The 27,421-nt window shown below is 39.9% G+C and overlaps 1 protein-coding gene across 1 annotated transcript; it reads left to right on the forward strand.

Moving 5' to 3' along the window:
* Window positions 1-1,054: 1,054 nt before the first annotated feature.
* Window positions 1,055-25,638, forward strand: LOC118109437 (mucin-2). Its single transcript, XM_047339783.1, is given in 49 exon segments — window positions 1,055-1,160; window positions 1,357-1,395; window positions 1,534-1,795; window positions 1,888-2,002; window positions 2,639-2,729; window positions 2,816-2,898; window positions 2,983-3,196; window positions 3,291-3,416; window positions 4,104-4,221; window positions 4,309-4,447; window positions 4,563-4,667; window positions 4,753-4,825; window positions 4,901-5,038; window positions 5,153-5,317; window positions 5,401-5,495; window positions 5,639-5,765; window positions 5,853-6,108; window positions 7,073-7,122; window positions 7,222-7,322; window positions 7,420-7,571; window positions 7,665-7,803; window positions 7,876-7,983; window positions 8,079-8,258; window positions 8,335-8,574; window positions 10,571-10,727; window positions 10,873-11,001; window positions 11,251-11,401; window positions 12,606-12,649; window positions 12,998-13,180; window positions 13,282-13,381; window positions 16,778-17,045; window positions 17,048-17,825; window positions 17,828-18,391; window positions 18,394-18,486; window positions 18,489-18,660; window positions 18,662-18,818; window positions 18,915-19,317; window positions 19,865-20,094; window positions 20,930-21,104; window positions 21,215-21,459; window positions 21,581-21,764; window positions 21,877-22,069; window positions 22,151-22,329; window positions 22,413-22,482; window positions 23,144-23,274; window positions 23,365-23,396; window positions 23,486-23,648; window positions 24,745-24,868; window positions 24,974-25,638. Coding segments are annotated over 49 exon segments (8,298 nt in total). The 5' UTR covers window positions 1,055-1,081; the 3' UTR covers window positions 25,152-25,638.
* The last annotated feature ends 1,783 nt before the right edge of the window (window positions 25,639-27,421 follow it).

Here is a 27,421-nt window from a genome sequence, read left to right on the forward strand (position 1 = left end):
AACTCACACAGGTGAAAAGATGACAAGAAAGATGACAAGGAATTATTAACAGGAATTACACTTGGGAACAGGAATTGTTATCATTTCACAAACTAACTGAAATGATCACTGAGGTTATCAAAACAAAGTGGTGTGTCAGAGTGGTGCACAGGCATTAACCGAACACAGACACAGAAATATAAGAGATAGATTTGGTAAAATACAGTAATATGCACAGAATATTAGTTGAGAGTTGGTTAAACACTCAATAAAATCATGTAATCACATAATATCCAGTCTTAACATTTCATTGTGTGTTTGAATAGATTTTTTTACTACTTAATAACAATTTTTCATTATACAATGACAAAACAGACAAAATATAACATCAAGTGCTGAACAATCAACAAAGTGAAAACACTGCCAGTTTACAAGATATTATGAGAGTCAAGTTGTCATGTAACAGAGTCAAGGAAACACAGCGGGGGAGTTTTCCAGCACTGAGCTTTCCAAGACTCCAAACTCAACCAACTGAGCAGAACAGGTCGATGGAACAGGCAGACAACCAGAGCAGAGGATTGTGAACAGACGTGTGGCTGAGAGTGGCAGGTATTATCTGAGACGCAGGTGATACTCAGTCCATAGCATGTATACCACTTAGTGAGTTTTATTACATTACATTACATTTCATTTAGCTGAGTCTTATAAAGGCCACTGCTTCTGGCTTGTTGTGCTGGTCAAAGAAATGATGGAAGAAAGAAATTACAAAGCACATACACAAAAAACCTGTCATTACACATTTCATATGCCTGCATCATAAGTCACCTCCTCGTGCATGACCAAACATCTGACTTATGAGTTTACTTAACAGATAAGAAGGAACAAACTAGAGATATGACGCTTGAGAGGAGGCAGATGCAGCTGAAGTGTTGTTATAAGCAGCGTCTTCACGGACGAATGGAAACAATAGCAGCATGGGTTGACACTCCAAATGTTCCTGTTACCCCTCCTAAACTGCAAATACACAGACAAGTATATAACATGACAGGGTCGTACCGATTGGCACAACCTTCCCTCTCAGGACGAGGACCAGTCACACATCATGAGGGGAACCAGGGAGCAACTGGAATGGGTGACACTATGGGTCGCCGTCTGCTTTGGACTGTCTGCAGCCAACTCTGGTATGATCTGTAGATTCAATAGGACACAGAGAGAGATGAAAACAAGGAAGTTGAAATCCTGAGAGGAAATTAACCCAAAGTGTTGTTGGATTCATTTACATGCGCATACTAGATAATGCAAAAATAAATACAGTCAGCTTTTGTCTAAAATATGATGATTTGCAATGATGGTAAAATGTATTTCTTCTCTTTTCAGGCATGCATGGGACAGAAGCTAAAACGGCAGTAATCCCAGGTAATTGTTTTTAAGATGACATAACAAACCAAAACATTTTGAATATTCATAATTTGAACTGCAGTACAATAAATACTGTTTTCTCTTTTTATGATTAGTAATTTAGTGTCACTAAATTCTGTTTTATTCACAAACTAGAGGTGAAATCCTTCCACGATGACGGGGTCTGCAGCACATGGGGAAACTACCACTTCAAAACCTTCGATGGAGATTTCTTCCAGCTTCCTTTCACCTGCAACTACATCCTTGCGTCCCAGTGTAAAGGCAGCTATGAAGATTTCAATGTTCAACTCCAGCGACAGGTGACGAATGGGGTTGTCTCCATTAAGAGGGTCACTATGAGACTGGACGGGGTTGAGGTGGAATTAGCCAACACTTCCATTAAAGTCAACAATGAACCGTGAGTCTGTTTTAATGATGTGAGTTTTCATCAACAGCTGATGTGCAGATTACTGAGATGTTTAACTGTGATGATGTTTTCGTCCCCTCTAGTGTCTCTATACCTTTCACTCATGCTGGCATTTCAATTGAAAGAACTGTTTCATATGTCAAACTCGAGGCAAAGCTGGGTTTGGTCCTCATGTGGAATCAAGAAGACGTCCTCTGGGTACGTTAATTCAAATTCACTTTCATGGTATATGACCTGATTGCACTTATGCATGATTGATATCTGACTCAAGTCAGGTCGATACAATACAATACAATAGAGAAACACTTGGTTTACCTGAGCCAGCCCATCTGATACTGGCTCATATTATTTTCACAGTTTTTTTACAGATTAGCACATACATTGAGAAAACCGAGTATAAAGGGAGCAACTGTGACACATTGCGTCAGGCTCATGAGAATAAGAAAACACAAATACTCAAAGTACTGGCAAAGAACAGAGTTATAAAAAACACATTAAATTAAAATGTTAAAGAGAGACATCCACAACCAGTGGCTCCCGAGGGGAATGGACAGAAGCAGAAACTTATATTATTTAGTTTTAAAAGGCAATATTCATTTTTGGAGACAGAATTTGTCAATCTCCACTCAAGGTCCACTTACTCCGTCATCAAACAAATGGCCAGATGCTATTAGTCAAGGTGTAATGTGGGTGTTCTAACCTTCCATTCTCGTCTAATGTGGTTGAACAAAATCAAGTGCAGCTTCATCAGACCTTCATTGGGCAAACATTTAGTTGAAGTTAAATGATTTCTTGTTCATTACTGCAATTTATAAATTTCCCCCTGGTATAAAGATTGAGCTGGATCCAAGATACAGGAAACAGACATGTGGCCTGTGTGGTGACTTCAATGGAGCCCAGGTTGATGAAAAGTTCAGCGCAACAGGTAAATACTAAATAATAGAGTTTAGAAACAAGATTGCACAAAAATAATCCTTGCGTTTGTTAAAAATCTTTTTTCTTCTAATGAAGATTACGGGGAGGACTGGAAAGTCAATGAACTCGAGAAGTGTGAAGAAATCTCCTCTTCAGCTACGCAGACCTGTGAAAAACAGGTATGTGAAAATGTATTTGCTTTAAAGGATTTTATATGCCACATTTAGGTACAATTAAAACACATCACATACTGTGACACACAGACGGACCTCTGTGAAAACCTGCTGTCAGGACCTGCCTTCCTCGGCTGTCAAAACCTGGTCGACACCAATTCCTTTATCAGAGCGTGTGTGAAGGACCTGTGCAGCTGTAACAGCAACAGCAGCTCCTGTTTGTGTTCCACCATCTCAGAGTTCTCCCGTCAGTGCGCTCATGCAGGTGGGACACCTCAGCAATGGAAGACCGCTCAGCTCTGTGGTAAGGAAATGCTTATGTTCAAGATTTAACTGTTTATTTAAGTTATTTATCGAACTCCCTGGATTCTAAATTCACTAATTCTTGTGTTTAATAGCAAAAACGTGTCCGTTCAACATGGAGTACAGAGAATGTGGTAGTCCCTGCACTGACACCTGCAGCGACTTTCAGAGAAGCCAAGTGTGTGACGATCACTGCACCGATGGATGCTTCTGTCCACCTGGTGAGTTCCCTGATTTTAAAAACGGCACAATTTATGTTAACTCTTTTTTTTTAGTTCTCTCAAATTATTAAATCTTGACTTTGAAATACTTGACTTGAGCTCCTCAAGAATATGTAATTCATCCTCATGAACAACTGACAAGTTACTGTAAGTTAGATTTTCTTATTCTTCGGAAAAACTTTTTCTAGTGAAAACAAACAAATGAATTTAATGACTATCATTAGATTTGGCAATCATTTACACCCATGTATTGACTTTGTGACTGATGTTTTTTTTTGTTGCCATAAAGCACCCTGTGACAAATAACACAAAATTTCATACTCTCATATGAGTCCCCCGAATGTGCCAGATGTTTTTCATCGAGATCCATGAATTACTCCCTGTAAATTGATGATAACAATGCCGCAGTGTTCAAGAAATTTAAAAAAAATGCATGATCATCGAGAGCCACACAAAATTTTGATTTAATGGGTTCTTCCCTGACCCATACCGCATCCTTCCACCAAGTTTCATGGTAATCTGTCCGTTAGTTTTTGTGTAATGCTGCTAACAGTCAAACAAACCAATCAAAAAATTGCCTCCTTGGCAGTGCTGAACAATATTCACTCTAATACCTACACACACTTTTGCAGAGTTTACATTGTTTTACTGCTCTAAAACTAACGCTGTCACCATGTTTCTCTCAAGGGACCATCTTTGATGACATCACACAGAGTGGGTGTATTGCCATTAACCAGTGTTCCTGTTTGCACAACGGCAAGCCTTACGGTCCAGGGAAATCATACTCAAGGCCATGTGGTGAATGGTAATTACTTCCTAATCTTCATTATATTCACAACATGTGTATTTAAGCTGGTCTGTCCAATTGATTTAACCATATCTCTGTTGGCAGCACCTGTACTCGGGGTGAATGGAGCTGTCAGGACGATGACTGTCCCGGTATCTGCTCCGTACTGGGAGGCTCTCACATCTCCACCTATGATGACAAAACTTACACATTCCATGGAGAATGCTCTTACGTTTTCTCCAAAGTGAGGAATCAAAGCTCAAATGAATTTATTCATTTACAAAGATAATCAAAGCAGGGGTAAATGAGAGTTAGAGAGCAGGTTGTAATCAAATGTATTTTTATTTTCTTGACTGTAGGAAACTAATGGGACTTTCAGTGTCCTCGGTGACCTGGTCAGATGTGAAAAATCGGATAAATCAACGTGTCTGAATGAAGTCACCATAATGCTGGCAAAACAAAAGGTAAAAAGTAGCCTATATTATGGTTCCCTCTTATTAACCGTAAATATGTTTCTTGGTGATTAAACAATTCCTTTTTACCACACAGCAGAAGATTAGAGTTAAAGCCGACGGACAGGTCTCATATAACAAGCAGATCTCTCACCTGCCTCTTTTCACAGGTGAGTGACTTGTTCATGTGTTCAAATGCTCAGAGTCAAATAGTCTCTTTACTGAAAATGTTTATTCCTCCACAGACGACGTAACAGTCTTCAGTCCATCAACATTTTTTATTGTGGTCCACACCACCTTCGGGCTCGATGTTGAGATTCAGCTCACGCCGGTTATGCAGGTCTACATCAAAGCCAGTGTGTCCAACAAGGGAAAACTTAGAGGTAGGTTTTAATTCTTGAGAACTGTTGACAGACATGACCACCTTGGCGGAGGTAAATATCAACCTTTTGCAGGGAGCAATTTATTTAGTATTCAGACAAACTACCTTTATCCAGGTCTTTGCGGAGATTTCAATGACATTCAAGCTGACGACTTCAGAACCACAAACGGACTGATCGAGGGAACGGCTGAGACATACGCCAACACATGGAAGACCAAATCAGGCTGCCCTGATGTGACAACCACATTCACGGATCCCTGCACCTATAGCATGGGCAAGGGTATGTCACCAAAGACATGTTCATATTTAAACATCATTCATCAAAACTCTCCACGCAATCCACATGTTTATTTGCTTTTGTAGAGAGATATGCCAAACAATGGTGTTCCCTGCTGTCACGGCAAGGAGGGATTTTTGCCAAATGCCATTCTGACATAAACCCAGACATCTATGAAGATGTAAGCAGTCATTTCTCTTTGTACACAATCTAATGCATTAGTGTGTGTTAATACATTTGTGTTATTTCACTTTTTAAACAACAACACGTTTCAACAATTCATGCAGCTCATTGCTCTCTCTCTCTCTCTTTCTCTCTCTGCAGTCTTGTATCTACGATACATGCGCCTGTAAAAACAGTGAGGAATGCATGTGTGCTGCCCTGTCCTCCTATGTGCGAGCATGCGCTGCTGCAGGTGTCTTACTGAACGGATGGAGGGACACTGCATGCAGTGAGTTTAGCTCAAACAATACAAAATGTTAAATAAGTGATATTTATATAGTACTCAGAGCTTAAGTGACCTATTTCCTTTCAACAGATAAGTACACAAGCAGCTGCCCCTCTACTTTAGTATATGCCTACCAGATGAAAAGCTGCGTCCGCACCTGTCGCTCTCTCAGTCAGTCAGACTTAACATGTGAGGTTGAGTTTACTCCTCTTGATGGCTGCGGCTGTGCTGAAGGAAAGTACCTCAATGAGAAGAGGGAGTGTGTGTCGGCCTCACAATGCTCCTGTCATATGGGGGACACAGTGGTGAGGCCCAGGCAGACTGTTACAGTCAATGGAGAGACTTGGTGAGAATTTCACATTTTGCAGAAAAATTTAAATCTAGCGTTTCTTTACATTTTCGGGTGCTTTCTTGCAGGAAATAAGAAAAATGGTCCGCTGCAGAGGGTGACCCACGCATAACAGGGTCACTATCTCCTGAGTGAACTTAAGTGTCTTTATAATCTGTTAAAGTATTTATACCTTGTGTGTAACAGAAACAGTGTTTTATTTTTATTTTGCAGTCATTCTCACTGTAGTGTAAGTTGCAGCGTTACAAAACAAGTAGCCTACCAATGACTGGCCTTCATGTTGTCACAGACCAGCTTGGATCTTCACTGCGAACTGCAGGGATGGAAGCTGATATCTCTCACATCTTGGTGCAGTGATCAGCACTGTTGCCTCACAGACAGTTTTCTCCAACAGTCAAAAAACATGCAGATGGGGTTTGGTTGAATTTAGACTTTTAAATTGACTGTAGGCCAAATTCAATTCAGCTTAGAGATTTTGTTTTTGGAAGCACCGAATGCTCAAAGTGGGGAAATGTATTAGGAATTCGAATTTATAAGCTTTAAATGAACAATTTCTTTCTTATTCCTTATCTTAAACAGCAAATGGTCTTTTCATTTAACACAGTATTCTTTACAATCTTTGCATGACACACTTGTGTAAGCGCCAGCACTTTACTGCTTGTCCAAGGACGGGACAAGATAAGATCCCCTGTGGTGCTTGCCACCACCAAAATATTGTTTTATGTACGTAAAGTATAGACAGTGTATGACTCAGTGTTAGATCATGTGTGACCCATATAATAGCTATAAATAACGGTTGTTCCTTCTTCCTGACTTTGTTCTTTATTCAACAGAAATTGCCACCATAATACAGTCTATAGTTGGCAACACCTCTGCATAATGGATTGTGTTTGGTCAAATAAATCGCAGGGAAGGATTTATAACAACATTCATTTCTCCTCTCTTCTGTGTTTTCTTTCAGCTCCTGCCACGATGGAAAATTGAGGTGTAAAGGAAGTCCAAAAAATAAATGTATGTACCCAGAAGTCATCTCATTATAAAGTAATATTCCTTCTGCAGCAAAGCAAAATATGAACAACACCAGGCATTCACTTTTATCACTGTCACCAGCTTGCACCGATCCAATGGTTTTCTTCAACTGCTCCAATGCAAAGCCAGGTGAAAAGGGAACTGAGTGCCAGAAAAGCTGCCAGACTCTGGACATAGACTGTGTAAGAATAAGACACATGTTCATGACTGCTGTTGAGTATTCTATACATGTACAATGAAGAAGTGGATTCAAATGGTAAATACTGTTACACGCTATAGGTCAGTACACAGTGTATCTCAGGCTGCGTGTGTCCTGCTGGTCTGCTTTCTGACGGTAAAGGAGCCTGTGTAGAGGAGGAGGACTGTCCCTGTCCCTATAACGGACAGTACTACAATTCTGGACAGACTGTCACTGTAGACTGCAATACCTGGTGAGCCCTCTCATCTCACTGTGAAGTGTCTGTTCACTGTTGTTCTGTCTTTCATTAACATGTTGATATTATTAAATCTTTTTGATTTTATAGCACTTGCAGAAGCAGAACATGGAATTGCACACATCATGAATGTGGTGGGACCTGTTCCATGTATGGAGAAGGGCATTACATGACGTTTGATGAAAGGAGATTCTCTTTTAATGGGGAATGTGGTTATGTCTTCACTCAGGTAAAGTATGTTCCTCTGTTTAGTGTTTGTGATTTTGATTTTGATTTTAAAACTAATATCAGTATCTGGCAGGATTACTGTGGGGACGATAGGACGGGCACCTTCAGGGTCCTGACTGAGAGCATCCCATGTGGAACATCTGAAAGCATCTGCTCTACTAAAATCAAGCTCTACTTAGGGGTACATCACTCTTTGCACAACACCTAACACTATTATATGTAATTAAAATGATTCCAACTTTGTGGAAATTAGAGTGTTTTGAGTTTTTTTTTCAGAACAAAGAAATTATTCTAACAGAAGAAAATGTCCAAGTTGTCAAACAAAGCACAGGGGTGGACATACCCTATCACATCAACACTATGGGTCTATATCTTGTCATTGAGGCGAAGAATGGTCTTGTTCTCATGTGGAATAAGAAGACAATGTTGATGATCAAACTCAGCTCAGCATTTAAGGTGAGTGAGCAGATGTGCAGATAAATGTTAACACAGTTGCCATTTTACAAATTTACCCGATCTCATTCCATCCCAGGGCAGAGTCTGTGGCCTGTGTGGAAATTACGATGGGAATACCAAGAACGACTTCACCACCAGAAACAAAGAAGTTGTGGTCAACGACCTTGAGTTTGGAAACAGCTGGAAAGTGTCGCCTGCCTGCTCCAATGCAAATATATCAACAAATCCCTGCAGTCTGTACTCACACAGGAAGGCATGGGCATTAAAACACTGCAACATTATCTACAGTGAAGTATTTGCTGTCTGCCGTGAAAAGGTAAGATTAGAATTACCGCTCTGTGGTTGTATGCCTCAGCCAAACGGTGCAGTTTCAGTGTAAATGCATTTTTATTCAGACTCATATGAGCTCACCATGACTTTTACCTATAAAAATTGTAGCTCTGACATCTAAACAATTCATCTTTGAGTCTAAGTGACAAGTGGTCAAAATTTAGGGAAACTCCCTAAATATAATGTTCAGAAACATGTTTTGTGAGGCCACTGTGACCCTGACCTCTGACTTTTGACCACATAGATCTAATCAGTTAATCTGTGAGTCTAAATTAACATTTGTGTCAAATTTGAAAGGATTCTCTCAAAGCGTTCCTAAGATAATGCATACACAAGGTAAAAAGGTTTTTTGTGAGATCACAGTGACCTTGACCATTTTCATCCAGATCCCAGTCAGGTCATTCTTAAGTCCAAGTGAATGTTTTTACCAAATGTAATGAAATTCCTTATTGGTGCTCCTCATATATCACCTTTACAAGAACATGAGGTCACCATGACCTTGACGTTTGATCTTCAACTGCCCAAATTCTAATTAGTTCATCTTTGAGTCGAGTTGAACATTTGTACTAAATTTGAAGAAATCCCCTCAAGGTGCTCCTGTGATTTTGCGTTAACAACACTTGTTTTGCAAGGTCACAGTAACCTTGCCTATTAACCACCAAATCCTAATCGGGTTATCCCTGAATCCAAGTTAATATTTGTGCAAAATGTGAAAGGATTCCATCGGAGTGTTCCTGAAGTATCGCGTTCACCTGTTTGTGAGGTCATATCAACCTTGACCTTTGACCATCAAAATTGAATCAGTTTATCCTTGAATCAAACTTCTTGGGACAACCAGAAAACATAATGCCTCCACTGCCTGGCGCAGACGCATAACTACTGTTGTGCATATGATACCTTAAGTGTGACACCATTAAATGGTGTGCCTTTGGGCATTCAATAAATTTGCTTATCAGAAAAAATATTTTATAAAAATATAAAAAATATTTAGATTAAATAATATCTTTAATTGATTAAAGTTGTCTCGTTGCAAAAATAGCCAATTTATCGCTTACGTCTCATGAAAGTAGTAACTACAAATTTGGAACTCTGATTAATAATTAAATTAATAACTATAACCAAAATTACCATATAGGTAGTTTGTGTGTGTGTGTGTGTGTGTGTGTGTGTGTGTGTGTGTGTGTGTGTGTGTGTGTGTGTGTGTGTGTTGGTGCCAGGTTAGAGAAGGTAGTTAATTGCATGCAAAGAAAGACTGTGAAGAGCATAACATAACTAACATTAACTTTCAAATAACTTATTACCAAATATCACAAGAACACAAATCAAACGCATTAACATCACATGAATAGAATTGAACAGTCTCTGCTTAGCCTAGTGTAATTATTAAGCCCAGTTGTGTTAACCGTCCATGAAAAGGTGAAAAAGGTTGATGTGCTGTTTGAAGTCCAGTGAAGTGGTCTTGCTGGTTTGTGGCTCCTGTTGCTGTGGTTCTGCTGTGCGAGGCAGCTCTTGTGCTGAAGTTCTTAGGGTAGGGAGGAAGTTTCCCTGGCTAGGTGAGCTGGAGAGCTACACCTCTCCTCCAGGAGAATTGAGTAGAAAAGAGGGTGAGCTGGAGAGCTACACCTCTCCTCCAGGAGAATTGAGTAGAGAGAAAGAAGAGAGAGGGAACTGGGCTTATATTGGCCTGGTGACCTCATGGGTGATGGGGCCCAGAGTGACCAATAGTGGTTGAAAGTTGTATCCAGGGGCAGTTTTAACACCTAGGTGTGAAGTTGAAGCACCCAGGAAGACTGAGTTCTGGAGGCTCTCCTTTGTCCCCAGAACAAAGAAACACGTGGTCAGGGTTTTGCTAAACATGTAGGCCGGACTATAGTTCACAAATACTAGGTCCCAACACTACTCACGTACGTCACATGAAATATGTCAAACCAAGTCATTGTAAAGTTACACTTTTGCAGAATAACTTCATTCATTTTTTAAAGGTGGATGCCAGAAACTACCATGATGCCTGTGTGAGAGACACATGTGCCTGCAACACAGGAGGAGACTGTGAGTGTTTCTGCTCGGCTGTGGCGGCCTACGCAGCCGCCTGCAATAAGGCTGGAGCCTGCGTGAAGTGGAGAACTCCCACAATCTGCCGTGAGTGTTTTATGTGTGTTAACTTAACTAATGCATACGTTTACGAGTAACAAGTTACAAATAAAGTAAATTTAATATAAAGGTTTCATAGTTGGTATTAGTTAACTCAGATTACAAGATTAAATATTCTCTCCTGTTTCATTAGCTCTGTTCTGTGATTTTTACAACGCTGATGGGGAGTGTGAGTGGCACTACAGCCCATGTGGAAAACCTTGTATGAAGACATGCAGGAACCCCTCAGGAAAATGTTACAACCACATTCCAGCATTAGAAGGTACAAATGGCATTAATGTGACAGACTATGTTTTTTAAGTGTATTACTCAGAGAGAACGGATCGATCATGCATGCTCTTTTCTACTAAATCCCCAACATTTCAATTTTTTAACAATTATTTTGTGCCTATTGATGTATATGGATACTTTCATTCACTTTCAGTTGTTCTCAAGGTTTAGTTCAGACTTCTTGTCACCATCAATTCTTTCCTAGCACCCCTCGATTTACAATGTCATTTTACTTTCTGAGGCTGCTATCCACAATGCCCACTTGAACGACCTTATTTGGAGGAAAATACCATGAAGTGTGTGCCACAGGAGGAATGTGGCTGCTACGATGATGAAGGGAAGCATTATGAAGAAGGGCAGGACATGCCTACAAAAGAAAACTGTCAACGCTGGTAGGACGCTTTTGATCTTAGTAATGCATTAGTTTAAGATAATGAGTAAGTTTAAAACATTTATTATGATAACTCTTAAAACAGAAGGAATTCGATACAAAGCACATTCTCAAAGCCCCAGGTTCTGATAGATTAGTGTTTGTGGAGTGCATAGAGTATTAGTGTAGAATGAATGCAGTTTGTTTGATGTTTGTATTATTAACATACAATATGACATGTAACAATTCTTCAAAAACACATTGCTAGCCAATTAGCTAGTCAGCTGTTTTTTCCATCCAATGCTTGTAATGAATCATGATTATTCATGATTGCACCTGAGTCACGTGAGGTACATTTTCATCTGCAATAGTGGTGAAGTTATCAATTCCCATGATTCCACACTGCTTGGAGGAGTCATCAGACTTAGTCTTTTGTGCTCATTGAGAGACCCCTAGCGGCCGAAGTTACAAACCATATATTTAAATTTCCATGAAAAACAACTTACATTTGTTTAGAAGAAGCTGGTAGTACTATTTACCGTATTTACAGGTTGATATATTTACACTATCTAATCAAATAACTGCTTAAAGTGTATATATGGATACATTTTAAATGTATAAAATCTCATCTATAATACATTTGTTTGATTTGGGAGTATGTTACTTCCTTGTAACTGTGCAACTTTAATTTGGTATTTTTATATTCTTTAGTCGATGTGGTTACTTTGTTTTGAAAACTCTGGAAATGTATAATCGTTAGTGTGTGAAGTATAACTTTACTGAGTTGTCCTGTGGATTTTTGAGTGTGCATTAAGAGGTGGGGAACTGTTAGAACATCTAACTATGGCTACTTCTATTATTGAGAAGAGTGAGTGTGCTGACAGGGAGGTAGGCAGAGGTCAAGACGTAAACTCATGCCAGTGGTAAGGGGCTGAGGGTGGCAGGTTATGGCAAAGGCATAGATTTATAGTACAGGCTAAAAAACAGAGTAACAGAGCCAAAGGGTTTCTAGCCCTGGGTGATTTATGATTTGGCTGAGTCTTGTTGATGGGACTAGACCTTATGTAGTGCAGGGTCTTGTGGTCTTGATTAGGAGACAAGGCAGGAACTGCAAAAACAAGTCCACATTCTTCACAGTTGGTGCTGTAACATAAGGCAATAAATATACGTACAAAAAGGTTATGACATTTTCCAGATTAACTTGTCTTCTTTCGTTTACCTTTCAGTAATTGTTCTTCAACAAAGAGGAAGTGCAGCTATGATGACCACGGTGAGTAGATATTAATATGTGATAGTGTTAAGTTAATGATATGTTAATATTATGAAATACTAACATTATTATGAACTTAACATTATCATTATACATTTTTACATGTGGAAAAGCTCTGTCTGTTTCTTTTATTGTTTAACTTTAACAATTGTACTGTTGTGAAGCACTTTGTGACTGGCTCTGTGAAAGGTACTATATTAAATAAAGTTGAAATACATTACTTATGAGGGTTGTAGTTATTAATGATGACCTCAGTTGCCAATGAGCGAGCTACTGACTAATTGAAAGGACAACGGTATAAATCAATGGAAACAATAAAGATTTAAATATTACCTTATCTTTTTTCAGCTTGCACATGCTTATATAAAGGCAAAGAATACAAGTTTGGAGATAAGTTCTACGACACAGAAGATGGAGATGGACACTGTATCACTGCTTTCTGTGGAACAGATGGAAATATTACTAGAATATTTGAATATTGCACAACAACCACCAAGACACCAACAACAACTTTTAATTTTACCACAACAGGTAAGAAAAACAGACTGTAAAAATGCACAGCAGACACATGAGAGATTTCTACTTTGTGTATTTTGAGAGAATTCTGTCTTTTCCTTTCTTGTTAATCACAGTAAAACCCACAACCACTACAACCACAACCACAGAGAAACCCACCACCACTACAACCACAACCACCATGAACCCCACAACCACTACAACCACTACCACAGAAAAACCCACCACCACTACCAAAGAAATATCCACAACTACTGAAAAACCCACAACAACCACAATCTCAACAACAACCACCACAACCACTACCACAGAAAAACCCACTACCACTACAACCACAACCACAGAGAAACCCACAACCACTACAACCACAACCACAGAGAAACCCACCACCACTACAACCACAACCACCGAGAACCCCACAACCACTACAACCACTACCACAGAAAAACCCACCCCCACTACCAAAGAAATATCCACAACTACTGAAAAACCCACAACAACCACAATCTCAACAACAACCACCCCAACCACCACTGCTGACTGCTTTGTTTGTAATTGGTCTCGTTGGATCAACAATCATTACCCTGACAACACCCTAGATGGTGGAGATTATGAAACTTTAGACAATGTTACTGATCCAGATCTAAAAGATTGTCATGAACCTATGGAGGTAAAATGTAGAGCAAAAGAATATAAAGATACACCTCTGAATGAGCTAAATCAAAAAGTAACATGCAACACAACAGACGGACTCATCTGTCATCACAAAGACCAAGGTCCACCTCCTCGTTGTTTGGACTATGAAATACAAGTCAAATGTTGTACTAACAACTGTAGTTCTACAACCCAAGTAACAACACCAACAACAACCACAATCTCAACAACAACCACCACACCCCTACAACCACTACCACAGAAAAACCCACTACCACTACAACCACAACCACAGAGAAACCCACTACCCCTACAACCACTACCACAGAAAAACCCACCAACACTACCACAGAAAAATCCACTACCACTACCAAAGAAATATCCACAACTACTGAAAAACCCACAACAACCACAATCTCAACAACAACCACCCCAACCACCACTGCTGACTGCTTTGTTTGTAATTGGTCTCGTTGGATCAACAATCATTACCCTGACAACACCCTAGATGGTGGAGATTATGAAACTTTAGACAATGTTACTGATCCAGATCTAAAAGATTGTCATGAACCTATGGAGGTAAAATGTAGAGCAAAAGAATATAAAGATACACCTCTGAATGAGCTAAATCAAAAAGTAACATGCAACACAACAGACGGACTCATCTGTCATCACAAAGACCAAGGTCCACCTCCTCGTTGTTTGGACTATGAAATACAAGTCAAATGTTGTACTAACAACTGTAGTTCTACAACCCAAGTAACAACACCAACAACAACCACAATCTCAACAACAACCACCACACCCCTACAACCACTACCACAGAAAACCCACTACCACTACAACCACAACCACAGAGAAACCCACTACCCCTACAACCACTACCACAGAAAAACCCACCAACACTACCATAGAAAAATCCACTACCACTACCAAAGAAATATCCACAACTACTGAAAAACCCACAACAACCACAATCTCAACAACAACCACCACAACCCCTACAATCACTACCACAGAAAAACCCACTACCACTACAACCACAACCACAGAGAAACCCACAACCCCTACAACCACTACCACAGAAAAACCCACCACCACTACCACAGAAAAATCCACTACCACTACCAAAGAAATATCCACAACTACTGAAAAACCCACAACAACCACAATCTCAACAACAACCACCCCAACCACCACTGCTGACTGCTTTGTTTGTAATTGGTCTCGTTGGATCAACAATCATTACCCTGACAACACCCTAGATGGTGGAGATTATGAAACTTTAGACAATGTTACTGATCCAGATCTAAAAGATTGTCATGAACCTATGGAGGTAAAATGTAGAGCAAAAGAATATAAAGATACACCTCTGAATGAGCTAAATCAAAAAGTAACATGCAACACAACAGACGGACTCATCTGTCATCACAAAGACCAAGGTCCACCTCCTCGTTGTTTGGACTATGAAATACAAGTCAAATGTTGTACTAACAACTGTAGTTCTACAACCCAAGTAACAACACCAACAACAACCACCACACCCCCTACAACCACTACCACAGAAAAACCCACTACCACTACAACCACAACCACAGAGAAACCCACTACCCCTACAACCACTACCACAGAAAAACCCACCAACACTACCATAGAAAATCCCACTACTACCAAAGAAATATCACAACTACTGAAAACCCACAACAACCACAATCTCAACAACAACCACCACAACCCCCAATCACTACCACAGAAAACCCACTACCACTACAACCACAACCACAGAGAAACCCACAACCCCTACAACCACTACCACAGAAAAACCCACCACCACTACCACAGAAAAATCCACTACCACTACCAAAGAAATATCCACCACTACTGAAAAACCCACAACAACCACAATCTCAACAACAACCACCACAACCCCTACAACCACTACCACAGAAAACCCACCACCACTACAACCACAGAGAACCCACCACCACTACAACCACAACCACAGAGAAACCCACCACCACTACAACCACAACCACTGAGAAACCCACCACCACTACAACCACAACCACAGAGAAACCCACAACCACAACAATATCAACAAACACTACTTCAGCCAGAGAAAAATCAACCACATCAATTAGTGTGGTCACAAACGAAATTGTTACAACTCAACAATCAACAAAACCCCAGGTTGCAATCTCAACAACAACCACAACCCCTACAACCACTACCACAGAAAAACCCACCACCACTACAACCACAACCACAGAGAAACCCACCACCACTACAACCACAACCACAGAGAAACCCACAACCACTACAGCCACAACCACAGAGAAACCCACTACCACTACAACCACTACCACAGAAAAACCCACCCCCACTACCAACGAAATATCCACAACTACTGAAAAACCCACAACAACCACAATCTCAACAACAACCACCACAACCCCTACAACCACTACCACAGAAAAACCCACCACCACTACCACAGAAAAATCCACTACCACTACCAAAGAAATATCCACAACTACTGAAAAACCCACAACAACCACAATCGCAACAACAACCACCCCAACCACCACTGCTGACTGCTTTGTTTGTAATTGGTCTCATTGGATCAACAATCATTACCCTGACAACACCCTAGATGGTGGAGATTATGAAACTTTAGACAATGTTACTGATCCAGATCTAAAAGATTGTCATGAACCTATGGAGGTAAAATGTAGAGCAAAAGAATATAAAGATACACCTCTGAATGAGCTAAATCAAAAAGTAACATGCAACACAACAGACGGACTCATCTGTCATCACAAAGACCAAGGTCCACCTCCTCGTTGTTTGGACTATGAAATACAAGTCAAATGTTGTACTAACAACTGTAGTTCTACAACCCAAGTAACAACACCAACAACAACCACCAACCACACACCCCTACAACCACTACCACAGAAAACCCACTACCACTACAACCACAACCACAGAGAAACCCACTACCCCTACAACCACTACCACAGAAAAACCCACCAACACTACCATAGAAAAATCCACTACCACTACCAAAGAAATATCCACAACTACTGAAAAACCCACAACAACCACAATCTCAACAACAACCACCACAACCCCTACAATCACTACCACAGAAAAACCCACTACCACTACAACCACAACCACAGAGAAACCCACAACCCCTACAACCACTACCACAGAAAACCCACCACCACTACCACAGAAAAATCCACTACCACTACCAAAGAAATATCCACAACTACTGAAAAACCCACAACAACCACAATCTCAACAACAACCACCCCAACCACCACTGCTGACTGCTTTGTTTGTAATTGGTCTCGTTGGATCAACAATCATTACCCTGACAACACCCTAGATGGTGGAGATTATGAAACTTTAGACAATGTTACTGATCCAGATCTAAAAGATTGTCATGAACCTATGGAGGTAAAATGTAGAGCAAAAGAATATAAAGATACACCTCTGAATGAGCTAAATCAAAAAGTAACATGCAACACAACAGACGGACTCATCTGTCATCACAAAGACCAAGGTCCACCTCCTCGTTGTTTGGACTATGAAATACAAGTCAAATGTTGTACTAACAACTGTAGTTCTACAACCCAAGTAACAACACCAACAACAACCACAATCTCAACAACAACCACCACACCCCCTACAACCACTACCACAGAAAAACCCACTACCACTACAACCACAACCACAGAGAAACCCACTACCCCTACAACCACTACCACAGAAAAACCCACCAACACTACCATAGAAAAATCCACTACCACTACCAAAGAAATATCCACAACTACTGAAAAACCCACAACAACCACAATCTCAACAACAACCACCACAACCCCTACAACCACTACCACAGAAAAACCCACTACCACTACAACCACAACCACAGAGAAACCCACAACCCCTACAACCACTACCACAGAAAAACCCACCACCACTACCACAGAAAATCCACTACCACTACCAAAGAAATATCCACCACTACTGAAAAACCCACAACAACCACAATCTCAACAACAACCACCACAACCCCTACAACCACTACCACAGAAAAACCCACCACCACTACAACCACAACCACAGAGAAACCCACCACCACTACAACCACAACCACAGAGAAACCCACCACCACTACAACCACAACCACAGAGAAACCCACCACCACTACAACTACAACCACAGAGAAACCCACAACCACAACAACATCAACAAACACTACTTCAGCCAGAGAAAAATCAACCACATCAATTAGTGTGGTCACAAACGAAATTGTTACAACTCAACAATCAACAAAACCCCAGGTTGCAATCTCAACAACAACCACAACCCCTACAACCACTACCACAGAAAAACCCACCACCACTACAACCACAACCACAGAGAAACCCACCACCACTACAACCACAACCACAGAGAAACCCACAACCACTACAGCCACAACCACAGAGAAACCCACTACCACTACAACCACTACCACAGAAAAACCCACCCCCACTACCAACGAAATATCCACAACTACTGAAAACCCACAACAACCACAATCTCAACAACAACCACCACAACCCCTACAACCACTACCACAGAAAAACCCACCACCACTACCACAGAAAATCCACTACCACTACCAAAGAAATATCCACAACTACTGAAAAACCCACAACAACCACAATCTCAACAACAACCACCACAACCCCTACAACCACTACCACAGAAAAACCCACTACCACTACAACCACAACCACAGAGAAAACCACTACCCCTACAACCACTACCACAGAAAAACCCACCAACTACCACAGAAATCACTACCACTACCAAAGAAATATCCACAACTACTGAAAAACCCACAACAACCACAATCTCAACAACAACCACCACAACCCCTACAACCACTACCACAGAAAAACCCACTACAACCACAACCACAGAGAAACCCACTACCCCTACAACCACTACCACAGAAAAATCCACTACCACTACCAAAGAAATATCCACAACTACTGAAAAACCCACAACAACCACATCCTCAACAACAACCACCACAACCACTACCACAGAAAAACCCACCCCCACTACCAAAGAAATATCCACAACTACTGAAAAACCCACAACAACCACAATCTCAACAACAACCACCACAACCCCTACAACCACTACCACAGAAAAACCCACTACCACTACAACCACAACCACAGAGAAACCCACTACCCCTACAACCACTACCACAGAAAAACCCACCAACACTACCACAGAAAAATCCACTACCACTACCAAAGAAATATCCACAACTACGGAAAAACCCACAACAACCACAATCTCAACAACAACCACCACAACCCCTACAACCACTACCACAGAAAAATCCACAACCACAGAGAAACCCACAACCACAAGCAGATCTACAACATGCTTCTGCAACTACCAGAATCAGATTTTCTCCCCAGGTAAGCAATGAGCCATTGCTATCCATTGTTGTTCATATTACACCTGCACTTTGAGGTGTTTATGCTTTGAGGTCAAAAACTGCATTAACACTTGTTATCAGAGTTTCTGCACTTGGACAGAACTATAAGGATTTGATGTGCATACAGGCAAGACCATGCATGCCAATTAAAACAATTAGCTCAATTGGGTCAAGGAATTTTCTTTCAATCCTTTTCTGTATGACAGGAACTCTTAACGATTTGTTTGCACAGTGGAGGGATACGTCTACAGATAGCAAGTTTGGTCAATACCTCACCTCTGCTGGTGTAGTGGTAAAAAACAAAACAGCTATTGGAGTAATATTTATTAAGCGTTTAATTATAATTTTGACGAACAAGGTATTTTTCAACATTTTCATAATTTTCCTTTATGCATGAATCTGGATCTTAAGGGAACCAATATCTAGAGTGTGAAATTGTATGCGGCTTGATTAAATTTAAGGCGACCGTTGGGCCTTGGGGGGGTCATTTGTCAATTCATCATGCTTCATTGTCTTTGTCCCTATAGGGAGCTTCATGTACAATAAAACTGATGGTGCAGGCTGGTGTTTCACTGCATATTGCAATTTAACATGCAACGTTGAGAAGCTTGCCAGACCATGTCACTCCACCACTCCACAAGCACCGACCAGCACCACGTCAAGCTCTGGCACTACAACACAAACTGGCTCAACGAAAGTTACAGGATCCACAGTGAAGCCTTTCAACGACTGCTCATATCTGGAGCCACCCAGAAAGGTATTTGAATTATATTCTGAACACAAAATCAGTCAAAACTGCTGAAGATTAATCTCTATGAAAATCTGAAAACAAGATCTTTGATTACTTTGGATAAAGTGAAGATGCTCATGACACATATTTTGCATACGCTCATTGGTTTTTCAAATAGTCAATGAAATATTCAAACAAAACAATATTACAGGACAACAGTTCTAACATCACATCGGACAATGAGTATGAAAATAAATTCAATTATATGCTGTGATCCACACATTCACCAGAGCTCAATTTAATTGAAAACCTATATATTGGATTTATTTGGTGGCTTTTCACCTTTTCACCTTTCACATATTTTGATGTTCACCCGTCCAACAGAATCCAGAGACCAACACGTTGCTAAGACCTTTCATGTTCGTTTTTTTTCCTTCATGTGTCATCTCTGTCACGTCTGTTGCTTCTTATTCTTCTCCTTATATCTTCATTAGAACCAATTGTTATTTTTTTAAGTTTGATTTCATTTGTTAAGGTCTTAGTTACCTTAACCAAAGCTGAGGATATTCTTCCACAGATCCAGTCAAACAATTAACGTACATAAAACATAAAAAACGCATTCACATACAGTACACCATTACGACTCACGACATACAAAATCACACAATGAGAGACATTAAACATATAAACATACAACAAAACAAATGTTGCATTTCAACTAAGCATTATTTCTGTGTGAAATTCTTTCCTCATTCCCTCAATGGCATCAATTATAGATTTATATTTTATTTTACAAAATGCTCCTGGGATATTTTTATTTTGTTTAAGTGGATTGGTAAAAGTATTGGTTTTCCATTAACAGCATGGAGAGACGTGGAAGACAGACAACTGCACCACAACAACATGTTATAATGGATCAAAAAAATCAGACCGTACTGTAACATGTGATTCAGTGACCAAGCCTGTCTGTGAAAATAAGATCGAGCCAATCAAGGTCTATGATGAAACGGGCTGCTGTTATCACTACGACTGCAGATGTAAGCGCAAATCAAATTTTAAAAGAAAAATCAAGCAGCAACTTATAATACATCAGCAAAATATAATCTCTGCAGTTTTCCGAGCAGTGTTTTTTGTTCTATACTTGCAGGTGTCTGCAGTGGCTGGGGAGATCCTCATTATACAACATTTGATGGTCAATATTACAGCTTCCAGAAAAACTGCACATACGTCCTGGTCAAAGAGATCATTCCCAGATACGGTTTTAAGATTATTATTGACAATGAAAACTGTGACGCCTCTGGAACTGTGACCTGCACTAAAGCCCTGAGGGTGTATTACAAAGAGTATGACATTATTCTCACACAGGAGAGGATTCCCAAGACTGTAAACAAGGTAATCATCACAGCAATCAAATGATCAGAGTTTTTCTAATTATATAATTATAATGATATACAGTGATGATCTGTAGAAAATGTTATTAATGCTGACTCTTACAAATGTTGATATTGTGTAGGTCATCATCAACAACAAGCGGGTTTTCCCAACCTACTCTAATAAGGACCTCAGAATTACAAGTACAGGGATCGAGCTGCATTTGAGAATCCCAGCAATTGAAGCATTTGTGATGTTCAAAGGACTTTCATTCAACGTTGAATTGCCATTTGCGCTGTTCCACGGTAACACAGAGGGACAATGTGGTAAGTTAATTATTGGATTGTTGTTAGAATAAATGAATTGAAAACATTGCTTTACAAATTAAGAAAATGCCAATGTAATATCTGTCGTGTTAATATTTACTTTCACAATAAGGTACCTGTGACGATAACAGGACAAATGACTGCAGATTACCAAATGCCACGATTCATGCCTCGTGCCCTGAGATGGCAAATCACTGGCGTGTAAACGATACGACAAAGGAATATTGCGAGCCACCTACTACTACTACAACAGCAGAACCACCAGTTGATTGCAATACTGATATCTGCGACATTTTGATCAGCACGTAAGAATTTACTCAATTAACTTGTCATTCTGCAATGTCACCCAGAGTAACACTCTGCTTTCTTTTGATTTGTGCATTAAGGATGTTTGAGAAATGCCACAAACTAGTCCCACCACATTCCTATTACGAGGCCTGTAAATTCGATGTTTGCCACATGCCAAATTCCACCTGGGGTTGTTCCAGTCTGGAGACTTATGCCACGATGTGTGCCGAAGTTTCTGTCTGTGTAGCCTGGAGGAACGCTACGAATGGACAGTGTGGTAGGAAGCAAATGCTGTTCAAATTCTCAGATGTCCACATTACCTTGTTCGATCCTGTTTGAATCTACATTCTCTTATTGTAGAGTTTACATGTCCAGAAAATAAAATCTACAAGCCTTGTGGACCAACTGTTGTGCCAACATGCAATGCAAGGTAATCACTCGGGTCAATATCACAAATAAGAAAATTCTCTCAATGGCCATGCTGCCAGATCTGTCCACAATCATAAGAATGCTAACATTCTCAATGACAATGCTGACATGCTGATATTAAGCAAAAAATTGTGCGCTAGCTAACATGTAATAATTATGTTAGTGCTGAGCACAAAGTACAGCTATAGGAGTGTAATGTACTTGATATGCAAGTATTGGACGTATTGGAAGTATTGGAAGTATTTTGCAAGTATTGGACCAAGTATTGAACAATTGCAAAATGTAAAACTAAATGTTTCAGAAAATCAAAGTGATGCATGAATTTCTGTACCAAAGGTTGTGGTCTTCTATCAAATAATTGTTTAGGCATTTCACTTGAAAACACAAATGTGACCCTCATGGTGGCGCTAGAGACAAAATGTCACAGGCTCACTAAAGTCATTAGGATTCACTCACTGGGGACCATGAACATTGTTACAAAATTTTATGGCAATCAATCAAATAGATGTTGAGATTCTTTTGTCTGGACCAAAGTTCTGGACCGACTGATGTCATAGACCCCCACTATGGCTATGACTAAAAAAACAATACTTGACGTCTACACTGATTTATACATACATGTACATTTGTGATTTTTCACCATCAATTATCTCCACATTTAGGTACAATGACAAGTATATAGAACAATGCCCGGGAGAAACACCTCCACACAACAATGAATTCATGGAGGGATGCTTTTGTCCAGAGGGGACAACGCTGTTCAGTTCAAAATCGGACTTCTGTGTCGACGCCTGTAAGAGCATTTTATATGGAGAAGAGAAATCGAAATCTTTGTGTGTGTGTGACTGAAGATACAGATACATTTTTTTTTTTATTGTTCCAGGTTGTACTGGACCTGATGGCCAACCTAAACGCGTAAAATGCCACATCACACAAACAATTTTCATAATTCACAGCGAGTTCTAAAAAATCTAAAAAATGATTCTGTTCCGTCTCTTGACCAGCTTGGTGAGTCTTGGCAGGTTGGCTGTCATCAGTGTGTGTGCACTGAGGAAATTGTTCAGTGTGAGCCGCGAGCTTGTCCCACTCAAGAACCAGTGACCTGTACTGAGAAAGGTGCGGTGTTGGTGAACCGCACAGTGGACTGCTGTGAGATTCTGACATGTGGTGAGTGATTTAAGATTCCTCTCCCACCACCTATAATTAATCAAATCATCAATTCAATTTAATTTGTACATCCCATATTTACAAATCACAATTTTTCCTCATAGGGCTTAAAAAGGTGCAACATCTTCTTCCCTTGATTCTCAAAGAGAATGAGGAAAAACGACCCCAAAAAACTTTTAGCAGGAAGAAAAACATTTTGAAGCAGAAGCACATCAACAAAATAGCAATATTTACAGCAACAGAGATAAAGGGAGCAGCAATGGAAATTGTAATTATAGCAGTATTGCTTATATGGGTAGTATATGTGAGGCGGCATATTGTATAGTTGAATTGTAACTATAGTTGTAATCATAATCCATGATTAGCTGCCACTATGATCGACAATCACAATAACAATCACAATCACAATCACAATCCCTGATCCCTGATCCACGATCCACATATATAATGTGGACCACTGCCCTGGTACCATAGGTGAAGTAGAATCCAGCATTCTTGGGGTCTGATCCAGTCTAAGAACAGGAACAACGATATATTTGCCTCTGCTACATAATTTCCAAGCTATTTTGGTTGTACGTACAGTATCTGAAATGACTGGCAGGGACTACATATAGCAATGCACTGTAAGATTTTATGTGGTTGTAACTGCTGAACCCTAAAATGAACCAGTTTAGTCACTGAAACATTCTGTTCTTTGATAGTTTAATGCCGCTGGTGATGCATGGGCCCTTTTTTCTACCTCTGTTATTTGTAGCATGTGGCAAAACCATGATGGTATGATGATTAGTTTTATTAGTCCAGACCCCCTTATTGGATGACTGTAAAGACCCAACAATCAGCTGATTAGAAGAGGTGGGGAGAGTGAAAGAGAATTGGGAAGGAATGGGAAATACAAAAAGTTGTACGTTAAGCTTCATTATGCTGTTGTTACTGACCTGAATACATTTGTAATGGTTGTAAACCATCAAATTCCTGTCAACATATTACATGATTGATTTATTTTGTATTATTATTTTATCCGTGAATGATAATGTACCTGCAGTTGTGTGTCTTTTTATTTAAAGATATGAAAAAACAATCCACATGTCATTCACAGACACTCCTGGCCACAGCTGTCAAATGAACAGGACCTCCACCTACCTGAAGTCAAAGAATTGCACGTCAGTTGTGCCGGTGGAAATGACAGCCTGTGAAGGATCCTGTGGAGCCTCCTCGTCAATGTGAGATTCATTAGAAAGGATAGGAATTGCATTGGCAGGACAAGTGTTTGTTAATATTGAACAGCAGCTGACTGACACTGAGCTTGTCTGACACTTTATTTACAGGTACTCTGCAGAGCTCAACAGTATGACACATGCATGCTCATGCTGTAAAGAAATGGCCACCAGCAAGAAGGAAGTGGAGATGAGCTGCTCTGATGGAAGCAGTCTGAAGCACTCCTACATTTCAGTTGACAAGTGCGGCTGTCAAGTCGCTGAATGTACTAAAAACAGCACAGACTAGTGGAAAATGTTTGAAACTGGAAACCAATCTCACTCAAATATTTTTTAACTTGATTTCGAAAAACTCTAGAAAAGTTTTTCATCCAAAAAGAGATTTACTTCGAGCTGTTACACCTTCATGTTTAATGTCTTCCTGGGATGATTCAAATGTTTCCTACGTATGTAGACACTTGGTCTTTGAACCTTTAGAGTACCTGCATTTATTTACAGTGAGGCCGCTCTGGCGTCATGACGATAGCACAGGCTGGTATCATGTTCTCTTTTAACTTTTTCCAAACATCATGGGATGTTTTCTGTCTAAGAGGGTCTTTCTTTCAATACCTTAATATATACAACACATATCTTCAGATATACTGTATACTGCATAATGTTTTGCAGTTTTTATGTTTTTGGTGAAAGGATCTTCCAACATCTGATGTGTCACATACACTTCTGTCAAATATGAAAACCTTCAGTGCTATTAAAACTACTAATGATCATGCATTCTATATTTGTTCAGATCTTGTGTATTTCTTATGAATTGACTTGATGTGGCTGAATGACACATTGCTGGTATCAAGAAAAAATATATTTAGTTTTTCTATGACAGTGCACCATCATATATAATAAAGTCTGAGAGCATCTTCCCATTCACTTGAATAGGAAAGTGGTATCGGGGTTTTGGACCCTACTGCGTAACTCACACATATTTGATTATTAGATATGTAGATATATACAGTCAGTCATATTTAAATGGCCTCTAATCAATTCCCACCTCTAAAATATTTGTTTCAGTAATTGAGTAAATAATAATTATTTTCTGTAACTGTCATGTTTCAACTTTTGCGACAAATAGACAGGCAACATTGGCTGAGTTTTAAGTCTTTGTTGTGTCGATGAGTGACCGACAGGATCTTCTGCAGGAAAATATTCAGTTCACTTGATATTTAACTTTGGGCATCTGTGAAATAGCAAAGGGACCAAAGAAAATAATAAAACCGGGAGGAGTTGAGATCATAAGATAAACTGGAATTGCACTCGTAAACATCCGCCAAGGCCCAACAGTCACCTTAAATTCAGTCGAGCGCAAAGTTAATTTCACTCACGCATATAGTTAATATTATTCTCCTAAATTTCCTCAATGTGCCTGATTTCTTAATGTTGAAAAACGCTCTATCTCACAATGTCTAATGCAGATCTGGATTCACAAACCCACAAACAAACAATTGAACAGGGGTGAAATAACCAAATCCTTGATAGAAGTAATAAAAGTCCCACTTATATAGCCTGTCCTGTATTATATGATTGGAAAAAACGTCCAAACTTTCACCCACAGTCATAATAAATAAATAAAAATGTCTAATTATGAAATAAATTAGTAAAACAAAAAGACACTTCATTACATATATATTGAGGTTTGATTTTTTTTTAATTCTTAAAAGGATGGTTCACACAAAAAAGAAAAATTCACTCATTAAGTGTTCAATCCAATCCAAATACAATACAGTGGTGACCTCTTCTAAAACGTAAAGAAACAACAGAACAATTTGAATGTCTGGGATTAACGACACTTGGATGGCACCACAGGAGCTGTATGGAGGCATTTTATGTTTTTGTTCTGCTGTTTTTTTTACATTTGAAGAAGTTGTCACCATTTACTTTAATTGTATTGGATTTGGCTGCCACACTGTTTACCCCTGAGACTCCTAAAGTGTTTTGTGGACTCGGACACTTCACCCACCCCTCCATCGGCAGAGTGGCGAGTACATAATGAGTGAATTTTCATTTTTTGATGAACTCTACCTTAAAATAATGGGTTATACACTGCAGAATCATGACATGGCATAAAAATGATCTTGAGTTAGTAGCAGAGAAAGGATCATACATTTTCATACACTTTGGATTACACTTCTAAAAGTAAAATCACTTCGAACAGTTTGCCTACAGGCCAAATAGGTCGACTGCAGATGCCATCTCCCTCACCCTTCACACTGCCCTCTCCCACCTGGACCAGAGGGACACATATGTGAGAATGCTGTTCATTGACTACAGTTCAGCATTCAACACCATCGTTCCCCTGAAGCTCGTCACCAAGCTCAGAGACCTTGGGTTCAACATCGCCCTCCGTGATTGGATTCTGAACTTCCTGACGGGCAGACCACAGGCGGTGCGGATAGGCAGCACCATATCCTCCACCCTGACTCTAAACACCGGTGCCCCCCAGGGCTGAGTGCTCAGTCCTCTCCTGTACTCCCTGTTCACGCATGATGATACGACTGTCATAGGCCTGAT

The sequence above is a fragment of the Hippoglossus stenolepis genome, chromosome 5 (assembly GCF_022539355.2).
Source record: "Hippoglossus stenolepis isolate QCI-W04-F060 chromosome 5, HSTE1.2, whole genome shotgun sequence".
NCBI classification, from domain to species: domain Eukaryota; kingdom Metazoa; phylum Chordata; class Actinopteri; order Pleuronectiformes; family Pleuronectidae; genus Hippoglossus; species Hippoglossus stenolepis.